This window comes from Perkinsus marinus (assembly GCF_000006405.1).
Source record: "Perkinsus marinus ATCC 50983 genomic scaffold scf_1104296931260, whole genome shotgun sequence".
Classification (NCBI taxonomy): Eukaryota; Perkinsozoa; order Perkinsida; family Perkinsidae; genus Perkinsus; species Perkinsus marinus.
In genome coordinates, this window is record NW_003215828.1 from 5,624 (window position 1) to 20,137 (window position 14,514).

At 50.6% G+C, this 14,514-nt stretch overlaps 5 protein-coding genes across 5 annotated transcripts; 1 reads left to right on the forward strand and 4 right to left on the reverse strand.

Moving 5' to 3' along the window:
* Positions 1 to 308: 308 nt before the first annotated feature.
* Pmar_PMAR008878 (hypothetical protein) lies at positions 309 to 2,909 on the forward strand (the record flags this gene model as incomplete). Its single annotated transcript, XM_002786707.1, has 12 exons — positions 309 to 451; positions 609 to 722; positions 766 to 871; positions 1,094 to 1,225; positions 1,286 to 1,358; positions 1,409 to 1,500; positions 1,545 to 1,914; positions 1,962 to 2,074; positions 2,124 to 2,281; positions 2,328 to 2,514; positions 2,562 to 2,662; positions 2,714 to 2,909. 12 exons carry the CDS (start codon positions 309 to 311, stop codon positions 2,853 to 2,855), a joined length of 1,731 nt encoding a protein of 576 aa, XP_002786753.1. The 3' UTR covers positions 2,856 to 2,909.
* A 2,749-nt stretch (positions 2,910 to 5,658) lies between these two features.
* Pmar_PMAR008879 (conserved hypothetical protein) lies at positions 5,659 to 7,041 on the reverse strand (the record flags this gene model as incomplete). The annotated part of the gene is made up of 1 exon (XM_002786708.1): positions 5,659 to 7,041. One exon carries the CDS (start codon positions 7,039 to 7,041, stop codon positions 5,659 to 5,661), a length of 1,383 nt encoding a protein of 460 aa, XP_002786754.1.
* Positions 7,042 to 8,154: 1,113 nt separating this feature from the next.
* On the reverse strand, positions 8,155 to 9,537 carry Pmar_PMAR008880 (conserved hypothetical protein; the record flags this gene model as incomplete). Its single annotated transcript, XM_002786709.1, has 1 exon — positions 8,155 to 9,537. The coding sequence occupies one exon, from the start codon at positions 9,535 to 9,537 to the stop codon at positions 8,155 to 8,157; it is 1,383 nt and encodes a 460-aa protein (XP_002786755.1).
* A 664-nt stretch (positions 9,538 to 10,201) lies between these two features.
* Pmar_PMAR008881 (conserved hypothetical protein) lies at positions 10,202 to 10,968 on the reverse strand (the record flags this gene model as incomplete). The annotated part of the gene is made up of 5 exons (XM_002786710.1): positions 10,202 to 10,340; positions 10,394 to 10,479; positions 10,526 to 10,656; positions 10,709 to 10,821; positions 10,871 to 10,968. The coding sequence occupies 5 exons, from the start codon at positions 10,966 to 10,968 to the stop codon at positions 10,202 to 10,204; spliced, it is 567 nt and encodes a 188-aa protein (XP_002786756.1).
* A 1,215-nt stretch (positions 10,969 to 12,183) lies between these two features.
* Pmar_PMAR008882 (retrovirus polyprotein, putative) lies at positions 12,184 to 14,316 on the reverse strand (the record flags this gene model as incomplete). The annotated part of the gene is made up of 1 exon (XM_002786711.1): positions 12,184 to 14,316. The coding sequence occupies one exon, from the start codon at positions 14,314 to 14,316 to the stop codon at positions 12,184 to 12,186; it is 2,133 nt and encodes a 710-aa protein (XP_002786757.1).
* Between the last annotated feature and the right edge of the window lie 198 nt (positions 14,317 to 14,514).

Below are 14,514 nucleotides of genomic sequence, written 5' to 3' on the forward strand. Positions count from 1 at the left end.
GGAGTGCGGTCCTGAATACGCTGACCTCAGCAAACGAGAGCTCTGAAGGAATATCAGGCGACATGCTCCTGATGCTTTCCTCGAGAAATACAATTTGGAAGGACCGATCTACAACAGTATGTTGATGGCTTCCAACTTTACGTCTAGTCGTGTTATTGTCGTTTCTTGCGGCCACTTTTTGCATTATGCATCGCTTGTCTGACTGGTCCTTCGTCGGGGTCATCCCAGTACCAACTATTATCCACTCTAGCGATCTCGTCGAGTTGGGGGTGTGGACGGGTTTTCTTCCCTAGTGGGATTCATCTGTCATGACTGCTCCTCTCAATGTCCCTAAGCCTGAGCTGGCAGAATACTTGTGCTGGCGGTGTCAGCTGCGATACAAAGGTGTGAAGGACCCAGAGCAATACAAGGCTGCGGACTGGGTGGGCCCACCCTCAGAGGAGGAGTGTCGGTAGTACCGCGGGGGACTAGGGAAATTTAGGTGGTTCGATCGAATGGTAAGTTGGTGAAAGTTAGCGCATCATGTTAGAGGTATATTACACCTAGGAAATCATTATTGGGTCTTTATCGCAAACACGAGAGTGATCTGCTCGTCTTTGCGCTATCAGATCCGAGCCGGAATATCTGTGTGGAGGCTGTTTTGGTCTACTAGAGGATCCCTGGGTCTCTGGGCACGAGAATCGGGTGATGGAAGAGATTGTTGCGGCGATCGATGCATCAGGGTACGTCACATGTGGTCTGCCAACGGACCTATTCCGTATCTAGGTTTGAGGATACCTACGATCTTGTCCTCTCAACTCGTTTATCACCTGCTCTGGTCGTCCGAGGATTCATCGAGAAGGTCCTCTACGAGCGAGGGGAAGTCGATGAGGTCAGTAGTCATTGGGGTCTCGTCTCTTATCATCCGTAGTGCATGGATGCCGTCTATACTCGGCCAAGCGATACCCGACCCTGTGGGAGTAGTACCTTCTGGGCTGCAGACCCTTTGTAGCAAGAGTATGTCGAGTGGCTATTCAGACTACACTGAATGACATGCAGTATAGTGGAATTCTCTTTTCTGTTGTTGTGAGCTCACATGATGATGGGTTGTTAGGTACCAGAGGTTCGAGAGGTCCTCCGATGGGTGCTCTTGCCTGAGCTTCATCGCAAGATGCGGGCTATGACCCCTGGCCTGACGGAGGAAACTCTTGCAGGGTCAGGCCCAGTGGCGGAAGCTTTCTTCAGGGTAACTCTAGAGGTAGTGACAGTGTATCTACCTCCTCCTCTCCTCTTCATGAGTACTCAGGTGAATTCTCCGGCTGCTGACCAGTTGGAGTGCTCAGTGTTGGCCAGTGAACAACGCATCAAGCCGCCATCGCGTAGAGGCCTCTTGTCGCGCTCAAGGAGTCTCATGAGCTTCCTGTTTCAGGTTGGAAGGACGATAGGAAATTTGCTCGGAAGGGAGGGAAGGGTAAGGGAAGGTGGCGCAGAGACAAGGACAGGCGAGGGTCCTCTAGCGACGTGAGTGTGGGGGTGTAAGGTCACCACTGAAGTGTGATGGTCAGCCTACCAATGAGGAGTCCTCCCCTGAAAGCTCCGAAGAGTTGCCATCAACCAATACCATCATTAAGGCGATGAAAGGGCAGAGTTCCGACAGGCTGGAGACTCTACTAGGTGGTGATGCGATCTCTGATAAGGTTGGGGATGGTCACTGGATGGCAGGTGTTGATGACCTTGCCCAGTGCATGAGGGCATACCCCAACACGACAGATGAGTTCAGACCAACGCTGGAGGCAGTGATCAGTCGTGATAGCATATATCTCTTTGGGAGGTATAGGAAGTTCAGTCGGAAGATCTCCCAGACCCCCTGGCTGGTCCATGATGGAAGCAAACCCCGTAGTCGGTGTGAGACCTCTGCCTCGGAGATTGCGCTGAGTGAGCGAACTCGCTTTCGAGTTAATACTGACCGGGTTATTCATCAGAGCCGATCTGCGAGGCCCTTGGAGCGGACTGGACACGCTGTAGTTTCTGCAGTGCTGGTCGTGAGGATGTCGATGTACGTATGCTCGGTAATGGTCGCCCATTCGCTGTGGAGGTGAGTCGTTGCTATCTATTGTCAAGGGTATAGCAGGACTGTTGGGCAGATCCCTGAGGCCCATAGGAATCTGCTCTTGCCGCACCACAAGGTGTCATGGGATGCCCTTGCGGCCAAGACGGACGCCTTTGAGGTTATGTTCATCCATCCGGCGGACAAGCATGTGATGGAGTGGTTGGGCTGGTCTAGTGAGCGCCACACTAAACTGTAGGGCTAGGGATGGTTTGAGATTTGCATGCTGGTTCTTCCTCAGGTACGTATGCATGGTGTGGAGCGAAGACCCGGTCACAGCGGAGGTGGTGGCTCGCGTGAACGCCATGAAGGAAGTCGAAATACAGCAGCGGACTCCCCTTCGAGTTATGCATCGACGAGCCAACGCCATGCGAAGGAAAATGATGCACAGCATAACCTGCGAGATGGTGAACCCTCATTATCTCAAGGTCCTCGCGCGGAGGAGTGGGCATGAGTTTTAGCTTGGTCGTGCCAGGTGTCCCTTGCATGCAGTGCCGGAATGTACATCAAAGAGTTCGTCCATGGCGATTTCGGTCGGACCAGACCGTCCATGGCCGATCTACTCAGCTCGAAACAGTGAGGGGGGTGTCCTTAAAAGACTGTCATGTGTTACTCGTTCGTTGTCAGTTGTGATATACTGCAGTTGGATGTTGGTGACCTCGTTGAGGAAGAGGACATGAAGGACTACGTCCCCCTCAAGTGTCGCGAGGCAGAGCGTCAGACCGAGCTGGCGGACAGAGCGGCTGCAAGCTCATCACCAGAAGAATAAGGATAATCAGGAATGTCCAGTGCGCTAATGAGGAGGTCTCTCACTGTCTCTACCAAAAATCGAACGTTTCGTATAATTTTGATGGTTTGTTCGGAAGTTCGAAAAAGGGAGGAAAAGATGGCTCAAGTCAATCTGAAAGAGAAAGGGGTATCTGCCAAAAGAGATAGTTCTTCAAGTACAAACATTTACCAACACTCCGATTTAGCAGCAGCATATTCGAGCCGTTGGTTGGTATAGTGCTCTAGACTTGGTGTTTTAAACTCACGTCTGAGAATCGATAGGCGGTGTCACGGTTAACTCATTTGTTTCAGGTCATCAAAGAGTATGTCATCGATGGTGGCAATCATGGATGACTTCCTCATTGGTGCCGAGGGCTTGCCCAGCACAGATTCACGCCTTGCCCTCCAATAGGAACATGCCTGATTGGTATTTTGTTGTTTTTGATCTTCCCGAAGACATTCCGTATTATGGTGCCGTTTATCACGGGAAGTTTATCCGATGAAGCCGTCTATGTGATCACTCCCAATGGTATAGCTTTAAACGGAGCCCCGTACCATAGGGAGTGTTGGCATCAATCGCGTATAGAGAGAACCGTGCGATCAAGAGCTTAGTGAGCAGCAAATTCGTACAACTGAGCGGTTAATCTTCAATATCATTCTCATCAGAATAAGCAAGTTCGAGACTTCCTTGCTTAGATTCCAGTCGGTAGGAATCTCGTCCAAAACGGGTGGCATTGTAGGGCCGCAGGTTCTATCCCACCCACGGCTATTTTCATAGGCAAGCCCCGCCAGATGGGGCCAAGACCTGCACTGAGTGCGGCTTTCCTAACGATGATGCGGTATTCGCTTGAAAGGTACCTGCTGGATAGCCACGATGGGCTGTGAAGACCCAGCTTGGGATTTCTCGGAATTCTTGTAGAGTTGCATGGGCAGAATCAGCAGGCTCAGTTATAGAACAGCAAAGCAGCAAATAGCAAAAAAGGGCCAATCAGCTAGCATGCATATTTCCTGCGACTTTGGCTGGGCTCGGTTATAAAATAGCAAAGGAGCAAGTAGCAAAAAAGTGCCAATTAGCTGCAATGTATATTTCCGGCGGCTTCTGCTGGAGTGCTAGTGTATAAGAACGCTATGGCTGATATACAAAGCAGCAAAGTAGCAAAATTCACTTTACAAATACGCAAATTTGCCGTTTTGTATAACAGAAACTGCTCGAATGAATATCGTTTGCTTGTTTATATTTCAGAAAATTGCTAGAATATATAAAGGTTGCCGCTATGTGAAGTGCTACTATGTAACAAAATTGAGCAATTTTGCTCAAAGAAGGGGCAAATCAGTAAACTGCTCCTTCTACGATTCAGAAATCTGCCACTTTAGAGAGGAGAAGTTTGCTGTTTCACGAACACGCAGGTCCGCAAAGGGAGTAAATTGCTGTAAATTGAGTCAAGTGACTCCGAGGATACTAGAGAATGACCACTTTCACTTCAACCGCGATCCTTCGCAGCTGGTTGGTGGCGTACAGCGGCAATTACACTATCCACATGATAACATGATTGCGTTTACCGAATAATGCCCGGTATTCGACTTTGGTTATAGCTCGCGTTCCCTCCGAGATGTTATGATGTATAGATCATGTTGTCACGAAGTAATCCAGTGATAAATGACCTATGAAGTGTTACGCTTGATGGGTACTTGATAGATCTAGAAAGCTGCTGAGAGGAAACTGGAGTGTAGGGCCATACGTGTAACATGGGAGCGTAGTGTAAGCGGACCAACAAAGTTGGTCCAACACCCAGAATGGTTAACTCATCACGTGGAACTCTGCGTAGCAGAAGTGACGTTTAAACGAGCCAAGCAGCAGAACGAACAACACAATAGCCAAGTGTTGCGAGAAGTCGCACAATCCAAGCTAGTGAAGCTAATGTGAGTAATACTCTGTATGTGGTACCAACTATGTCAATAGTGATATACTTATTTTTTGCTAGAATAGAGGGGCACTATAATACCGCCTAGCTGTGGTACTTATAGTGACTGAGCACTTGCTGGTTGAGGAGCTTCCTCAACTGACAAGCACTACGATGTAGACCAATCCCCTCTACTCTTCAGCCACTCTTTTTTTTGAGTATGAGTCTTGATCTAATACTCAACTAATGACGTGGTGGCGAATTCCACAGTTGGCAAGACGGCGCACTCTCCACTGAACGCTGCTAGGGAGTTTATTGTCCCGTGTGGCACAAAGTTGTTCAGCACGTAACTCAAGCTAGAGTCTCCACTGCTATAGTGAGCAGCTCAGTCAATTTGACCGGTTCCGCACAGTGTGACACTGTGTGAGCCACGAGCATTATCTCTGAGACTCGCGAAGTTCGAACTGATCTTAATACGCCCATAGTCTCCCCCGAAAGGAATACATGAATAAGCACGCAATGAGCCGAACAAGCCATGTAGACCATCGGATCTGTGGTTTAGGACTCGTGTATTAGCTTCCAGTTCTATTTACCAATACTGCCGCTCGAGACCCGACATGCCATCACCTTTGGGATCAACCCGTGTTGACGAGTCGTGACAGTAGAACCTCCCCTATTATTTTCAACTCCACGTACCCCCTCCCAATCTGTCTCTTCGATACTGGTGGCATGTCAACTTATATCGAGTTGACACACAGAATTAACCCACCAAGTCCCTACTTTACATGCAACTCGACCTATCAATTTTGCTCACGAAACAAGGAACAGTTATTTTATAACAAATGCGAGCAAGGATAGTCACATACGGACAATATCCCAAAAGAGGACTCCGAGGAACTAGAATTAGTTCATGAAAGGAGTATGATGGACGAAATGCCAGCCCCAACTGCCGATGATGCCGCGCTTATTCTCGTTAACCTTAGTGGACTCAATGAGACCCTTCTGGATGGCAGAGAGTTTGCCCCAGAGGACCATATGGCCGGTGCCAGGAGCAGACTTGGCACCCAAAACGAAGCAGGCCTTGTTAGGTCCGAGGGAAGTAGCAAACATACCAGCACCCCAAGGCCACCAAGTAGTGACGAGGTCCTTGGCACCACCGAGACCGCAGCAGCCGCCAACGGACTTACCCTTATGCTCGAGGTGGTCCAAGATCTTGATGTTCTTGGTAGCATGAGCAGCTTGCTCCTCAGAAGGATAAGAGATCTTGGGGATCGGGGGAAGCTCAGGAACCATGTTGCAATCACCAATGGCGAAGATGTGACCGTTACCCCAGAGGGATTGAGAACCATCCTCGTTGACCTTGTAGACCTGCAAGTGCTTGTTGACGTGAATCCATCCTCCGCCACCGGGGCCACGCTTCTTGGGGTCCTTCTCCTTCTTGTCCTCCTCCAAGGGGTTATAGCCAGTCAAGCACTCCTTGGGCATGAACCAGTTGGAAGCCTTTGTGCCGATGCACACGAAAGTGCAGTCAGGCTCGCCAGTGAGCCCGATCTTCTCCCAGAAGCCCTCCTCCTTAGGAGCATACTTCATGCCGTAGTAGCACTTGATTCCATGCTCCTTCATGTACTTGTCGCAGTAGCTTGCGGCGTTCTGAGGGAGGGGTCCAAGGCACTTAGGAAGGAAATCCATGATGGTGAGCTTGAGGTTGGGGAAGTAGTGCTGAAGCTCAGTGACCCACTCGACACCAATGAAACCGGCACCGACGACGAGGACGTTGGCCTTCTTCTTGTTGAGGGCAGCAAGCTTCTCGTGCTCCTCGAAGATATGACGACGGCGACCCTCGATGAAACGCTCATCGATATGCTTCCACTCGGACTCAGCAATGGCACCCTCATTCACAGTAGGGGCCCAGAGAGACTCACCCCACTTCGAGAAGAGACCGAAAGTGCAACCGGCGGCGATGACGCAGTAGTCGAAGGCGACCTCCTCGGTATGATCAGAGAACATAGGCTTGACATGAGCGATCTGCTTCTCACCGTCGAGCTCAGTAACCTCACCCCAGAGGAACTTAATGCCCATAGTGCGCTCAAGAATCGACTGGTAAGTGAATGACAGAGCGTCGTAATGACCGGGCTTGACATAAGCACGGAGAACACCGGGAGTATACTCGAAGTACTCCTTGGCATCAACAAGGGTGACATCGAAACGACCCTTGAGCTCGTTGGCGGCGAACATGCCGGAGAAGCCACCTCCGATGACTAAGGCGCGGCGCTTGTCAGAGACCATCAGCGACAAACAAATACTGAACCGCACGAAATTCTCTTCAAATCACCCAGGCAGCTGCTCTTTCGCGAAAAACACCGACAGATAATGAATACGAACGGAGACATGAAGAATTCATTCGAAAGTCCTATCACTTAGCCTAAACGAACACGGTAAGACATCCACAACCAGTTGCGACCGAAGAGCTTTGCGATGTCTGCACACATGCACAGCTGCGCGCTGCATAGCTAATTTGTCCCTCTTTTGGGAGCGTAGGCGCACTTGGTGCCCGAGGAAACTTCTATACCTCGTGTGTAGGGGAGTATTCGAGGGGCAATGGAAATCCTGTAGTGAAGTTCTCTATGGGGAACACCACAATGCCGAACGGTGTTCTAACTCTTCGAAACAATATGATTTCGAGATGGAAGATCAAGGTTTCCTCATCGTGGATAGGGCACGGTGCACACAAAAAGAGACATTCAGCCTTCTTGGCTCCACGAGGCGACGCAGTCGTGGCTGATTAGATTGTGAGTAATCTCCCATAGACTTTTGTGGACAAAAGCTGCTCACTGGGGTGTATCGAGACTGGTGTGACGTTCGTGCTCCGGTTTCGGAGGATCCAGAGAGAACGTCGTGCACGCGTCGCGATCCTCTATATTGACATGCAACCCCCGTAATTGATGAGCAAACTGATCCATGAATGCTCATCGAACTATCTGCCTCCACGACCAGGTGTCAGTTTCCCTCTCCTGGATAAGGGTTCTTAGGTCAGAATTTAGGAAAGTGAGGACCAGCGACCTTGAACGAGCCGCTCATAGGTACATTATCAGTCGAGCGATATCTCTACTATGTTCTTTTGAGACTCGGAACTCGACATACCCGAGATAGGATGTCAGAACCGGGATGAACTGCTTCTGGCGTAATCCAGCGTAGGATCAGGCCAGGGAGAGCTTCTGACACGCCTGTGTACACAACTACATAAAGATTAAATATCACCCCTCCCCATGATCGGGGCAGGATCCTTACTCACAAAACTCCACACACAACTCAACACTGGTCCCGATAGACAGGAGGATTGCTCGAGCAAAAAACTCATCTACGGAAACATCCACAGCAAAAAATACAGTAACAACAAGACTAGTTCATGAAAGGAGTGTGATGGACGAAATGCCAACCCCAACTGCCGATGATGCCGCGCTTATTCTCGTTAACCTTAGTGGACTCGATGAGACCCTTCTGGATGGCAGAGAGTTTGCCCCAGAGGACCATATGGCCAGTGCCAGGAGCAGACTTAGCACCCAAAACGAAGCAGGCCTTGTTAGGTCCGAGGGAAGTAGCAAACATACCAGCACCCCAAGGCCACCAAGTGGTGACGAGGTCCTTGGCACCACCGAGACCGCAGCAGCCGCCAACGGACTTACCCTTATGCTCGAGGTGGTCCAAGATCTTGATGTTCTTGGTAGCATGAGCAGCTTGCTCCTCAGAAGGATAAGAGATCTTGGGGATCGGGGGAAGCTCAGGAACCATGTTGCAATCACCAATGGCGAAGATGTGACCGTTACCCCAGAGGGATTGAGAACCATCCTCGTTGACCTTGTAGACCTGCAAGTGCTTGTTGACGTGAATCCATCCTCCGCCACCGGGGCCACGCTTCTTGGGGTCCTTCTCCTTCTTGTCCTCCTCCAAGGGGTTATAGCCAGTCAAGCACTCCTTGGGCATGAACCAGTTGGAAGCCTTAGTGCCGATGCACACGAAAGTGCAGTCAGGCTCGCCAGTGAGCCCGATCTTCTCCCAGAAGCCCTCCTCCTTAGGAGCATACTTCATGCCATAGTAGCACTTGATTCCATGCTCCTTCATGTACTTGTCGCAGTAGCTAGCGGCGTTCTGAGGGAGGGGTCCAAGGCACTTAGGAAGGAAGTCCATGATGGTGAGCTTGAGGTTGGGGAAGTAGTGCTGAAGCTCAGTGACCCACTCGACACCAATGAAACCGGCACCGACGACGAGGACGTTGGCCTTCTTCTTGTTGAGGGCTGCAAGCTTCTCGTGCTCCTCGAAGATATGACGACGGCGACCCTCAATGAAACGCTCATCGATATGCTTCCACTCGGACTCAGCAATAGCACCCTCATTCACAGTAGGGGCCCAGAGAGACTCACCCCACTTCGAGAAGAGACCGAAAGTGCAACCGGCGGCGATGACGCAGTAGTCAAAGGCGACCTCCTCGGTATGATCAGAGAACATAGGCTTGACATGAGCGATCTGCTTCTCACCGTCGAGCTCAGTAACCTCACCCCAGAGGAACTTAATGCCCATAGTGCGCTCAAGAACCGACTGGTAAGTGAATGACAGAGCGTCGTAATGAGCGGGCTTGACATAAGCACGGAGAACACCAGGAGTATACTCGAAGTACTCCTTGGCATCAACAAGGGTGACATCGAAACGACCCCTGAGCTCGTTGGCGGCGAACATGCCGGAGAAGCCACCTCCGATGACTAAAGCGTGGCGCTTATCCGAAACCATTGAAAGGATAAAACTGCAAGACAGACCTATGAATCATCTTTCCACACAAACTCGAGACACGTGTTCACAAGTGAGAATCACACTAGCAACTGTTTTATCTCAGCGCTAGATTCTCTAAGCTTGAGGCTGTGAATGGAACTCATTTTGGTATCTTGTTCCGAGAAAGATATCGCTACGGATGTATTTCAAATTGGTGGGCACCTGCTTAGCTCCAAGCTATCGCAGCTTCAGTAGTAGCGCCAAGTTTCCATTCCGCATGCCTCTGCAGAAAAGTTCGTCTCAACTTCCCTCCTATTCATAGGGTCACTGTTGGATAATCTTTTGTGTTTCATGGAGAAAGTATCGCGAAATTTCAGAAATTTAATTTCTCCTGCAGACACTTGGCGTCTTCGGAACTGCGTTCGCAGCCAGGAAACATCGATTGATCGAATTTAAGTGATTCTAAATTTACCATGGTATTCCGTATTCCACAAGCAGTTGAATATCACAACCTAGTGTGAGAATAATGACGACGAATTAAGTTAGATCGATGGATGAGCAAGTCTCGATTGGGCACAGGTGCTTGCACAGCTTAAGCTCGCTCTTCCGGCAACCTCAACAGAGCGCCACATACACACAATTGACACAAAGCAATGCTTAGCTCAGTGAAAGGTGTATATTATACTCAAGTCGTCTTGAACACAAACATCGGGTCTTTGTTATATTTATCGTCAAATCGCTGCAACCATCTATCCAGCAAATCCTGAGGGCATCTCATAAACCGAGCATCGCCGCCGCCGCTCGTGTTGAACGACTCAATGTACCTGCATGGAACGAAATAGGATGAAGCTCTGAGCATGACCAAGTGCCTTCTCACCGGAAGAGGTTCAAAGCAACTTTCCTGGCGAACTCTCTCTTGAAATCAGTAGACTCGCCCGCTGTACTCATCTTCGGCAAAAGAGTCTGAAAAATTGGGGAACTCGATAAACTGACGTCTCACTACCCCCACCTCAGAAGGCTCGAAGGCTAAACCAATGCGGACTGCTGGCATGCTAGCGATATCAGGGTTCAGCGGCCAGCCTGGCGAGAAGATATCGGTAGGCTTTGCGTTTGACAAGGCACCAACGAAAGCAGCACCATCTGCAAAGAACAAACTCATGAGATGCTTCCTGGAGAGAGGCCCATTGCATACCTGTGGTTGCAGTATAGTAGACTCCCAAACCTACAGCATCAGAGGGTATAGGTCGGAGAAGGAATACCGAGAAGGATGATATACTACCAGGGTTGGGCACATCTACATGCCAGCTGAAACACCACGACCATGGAGCCAGGATATGAGAAGTCTTGAGACTACCTCGTTTCAGTGTCTTGAACAAACTCAGTAATGAGAGGTCTTCCGGGGATAGCCAGGCCGAACAGAGGACCAGGTGTATTAACAGGAGGTGTATTCATAAGTTAGTGAGATAAAGTTAAGCTGCAATCTCGAGAGGAGCGTAGTAGATCATACGCAGCTACCACAAAAACTCAACACAACGGGAGAACAACAATACAGAATACCAAAGCCTTGCATGGGCTCGGAAACAATCGATCCGATTCAGTAGGCCTCCTTGGAAACTGCCATATCTCATTCAACGATATGTGAATATATACTGCCCATATCTTCTACATAGTATGAACGGCTAAACTCCATATCGCTAACGATGCCCGGATTCACATCGACATCCGGACGAAAGTCAGCAGTGAATGACAAAGATCATCTATACTGCATTTTCACCCAGAGTTGAGCTCGCCATCCCTCCGGGGTTTGGAGCAGTTCGTGATTCCCTGATCAGACCCTGAACCGAATGACTCGGGCTTGGCGACCAAATGATTGATTTTCTCGCTCAGGAGGGATAAACGCGAGGCGGCCTGAACCATTTAAGTGAATCTGATATACTTAACTCTTGAGATTTGCTCGAGGAAAGTCGAACTAGGGAGAATGTGAAACGATTCGAGTTCTGTTCGCACAGACAACGGGGCCTGGAAAGGCTTGGCAGTTTCGTCGCAGGGAGAGCATATCTCGCCAGTGTCTTCCTTTGTGGAAAAAGGGCAGTACACATAGCATGTGAGAGAAACAACTACGGAGGTTGTCCGAGGCGTTCCCAGTTCGCTGGTGAGAGCTACGAATGAAGTATTCATAACGCTGCAACTATGAACGAAACACTGATAGGATACGCGGCCGAGATTAGACATCAGAGGACCGGCAGTAAGGCCGGTGTAAGCATGCGCTGTGTATTTTTAAGTGACTGTCAACCTACGAATGAGGAGCACGACGCAACGGGAGAACTCCGGAGACGAATGGAAATACACGATAACGCAAACTCGTTAATCATATGCACATCGACTGTGATGACTTAATAACTCGATAGTCGACGCAATCGGAGGATCAATCCGAGAGGGACAACAGTAAAAAGAATAATGGGTAGCAAAGGAGACGGGGCTTACTACCATTCGCGTCTCGTCTCAAGGGCGAGCTAAGAGTCACGTCGAATGTGCGAGTGCCCGTGACATAATGGAGTGTCCAGTGCCGTAATTAGGACGGCACATTCTCCCGGCCGGTATGCCGAGTAAAAAAAGGGAACGAAAGGGACTCACAGGTCGGAAAAGTAGAACAAAGTACGTCTCGTCTTACGGGGCGATGCACGTAGTAGGGATAAGGTTTCGTAGTGGCTGACAGATCACCTTACCGGTAGAGGACTCACGCAGGGTATAAACGTCGCCTGATATCCTGCCGACAACATATGGGCCGCGAGCTAACGCATCGAGCTTCCCAGGCGATGGGGTACTCAGGTATACTCGGTCGCCGATGCCGATGGTACTACTTCGATCCCCCAGCCTACGACGCGATTTCTCACGGTCGTCCTCCCAATGTCTCTCGATCCAAGACTCGAGCAGGTTAGAAGCATGGCAAGAAGAGGGCTTAGTCTGATCGAAGTCGTACGAGTGTAGCAGGTCCCAAGAACTGATAGAATCCCAACGCAGGCGCGCATTGGACAAAGATACTGCTTCCGACACCAGAGTGCGCCAGTCACGTTTGACCTGCGTAGCCAGGAGCACTCGGATCTTCTGGTTAAGCGGGCCGTGGCTCCTCTCCCATTTCCCTCCATACTGTGGACTTGACGCCGGGATCAAGTGGTGTAGCACGTTACGTTTAGACAGGAATAGTCGGAAAGGAGAGCTCACGAAGGCCGGACCTCGATCGGAGCAGACCCGCCTCGGAACACCAGCTCGAGCGAAGATACGACGGCAGGCAGTGATGAGATTAATGGCGTTGGTTGAGCCGACCACTTCGGCCTCAATATAACCAGTTAGCAGGCATGTAGCGACCACCAAGAACTTCGAGCGGTCGCCGTTACCTTCGTAAGGGCCACAATGGTCGATACCGACAGACCGCCATGGTTTACGCTCAGCGGGAATGATACCAGAGGCTTGAAGAGCATGGGCCCGCGGTTTATTCTTGATGCAGACACCACAGGATTTGACCATGCGACTGACTTGGGCTCGCATACCGGGCCAGTGGTAACGGCGAACTAAGTCGCGATACGTAGCATTAACACCACCATGAGCTTCGTTGTGGAACGACTTGGCCACGGTGGACTGCAGCAGGGCCATAGTCGGAGGAACCACAGCTTGGTCGTAAACATGACCATCCACGTCTTGGCGGCAGCGATAAATGACCGTATCCGCGGAATCCATGGTGGAGAATGGATGACGAAGTAACTTTGATACGCCGTAATGCCGTTGAGCATCCCGGACAGTTAATCGCAGGGGAGTAGGGGTCTCATCGTCGCCGCTCGGTATCTCCCGGCCGGCAAGGTTTAGGCTTAGCGATTGCCACCCTTTCAGAGCGGCTACGAGGAGCCGGTAGCCGTAAAGGGTAGTAGGTACCATGACTGACTCACTGAAGGAAGTGGGATCGACGCGACACACCGTTTGACCATGCGAGATAGAGGCTTCGACCGTTGTTAGACAGGTAGGGTAGGAGACCGCGCTGTCAATAGGCGTCGCGGAGATATTTTTAGTGACTGATGTAGGGGGCTGAGAGAGGGAGTAATCGGCGGGTAGGCGAAAGACTGAAGGAATGAGAGATAGCTGAGTAGGAGTAAGAGCAGAGGCATCGTCGTAGAATTGACGAAGTAATGGGAATAGCTCCTCAGAAATATCGGAGTGGACTTTACCACGGGATGCAGCATCCGCGATGTTCCATGAACCAGAAATGTGGGCAACCATAGTCGAGATACCCGCCTTCTCCAGATGGTATAAGCAGTTTTTGATAATGAGCAGCCTGCGAATGACCACCAAATTTACCGAAGAAGAAGCCGCCAGTGGAGTCTGACGTCGCAGACGACCTACATTTGCGGAATTATCGGTGAAGACCACCAAAGAGGTAACCGGACTGTGATCCAAACCCTCTGCAAGCCACTGAGCCGCCCATACCAGAGATACAGCCAAAGAATCGAGCTCAAACTTAGGCGCAGATCGCCGGACACTAGAGGATTGGTGCAGGTAGCCGCGAGCAGCTATCCTGTTGCCAAAGGCTGAGGTGAGGACCGCGGCTCCTGCGAGGTCGGAGCTATCAACGAAGAGGAACAATAAGTCGCGATAACCCTCAGAACAAGACCGGATGAGGCGAGGAGCTCGCAGGGCGTTCTCACGAACGGTCTGTTCCCACTTTCTCAAAGCACAGCGATCGTCATCTTGGATGGCTCCCGACGAGTCAGCATTAACGCGAGCGCGCCGTATGAGGAGCCGTAGTAGCATGTTGTACTCCAAGAAAAGGCCGAGTGGGTCGAACAAAACCCCGCCAAGGCGGCGTAAATCCGAGACAGAACAGACTTTGGAGGCCAGGATCTTCGCAGGGGCAACTACAAGAGAGTCGGATGCTGGTAGCCACTTCATACCGAAGCAGGGATAGGACGACACTCGAGAAGAGTGCTCGGGTAAAGATGAGACTAGCTT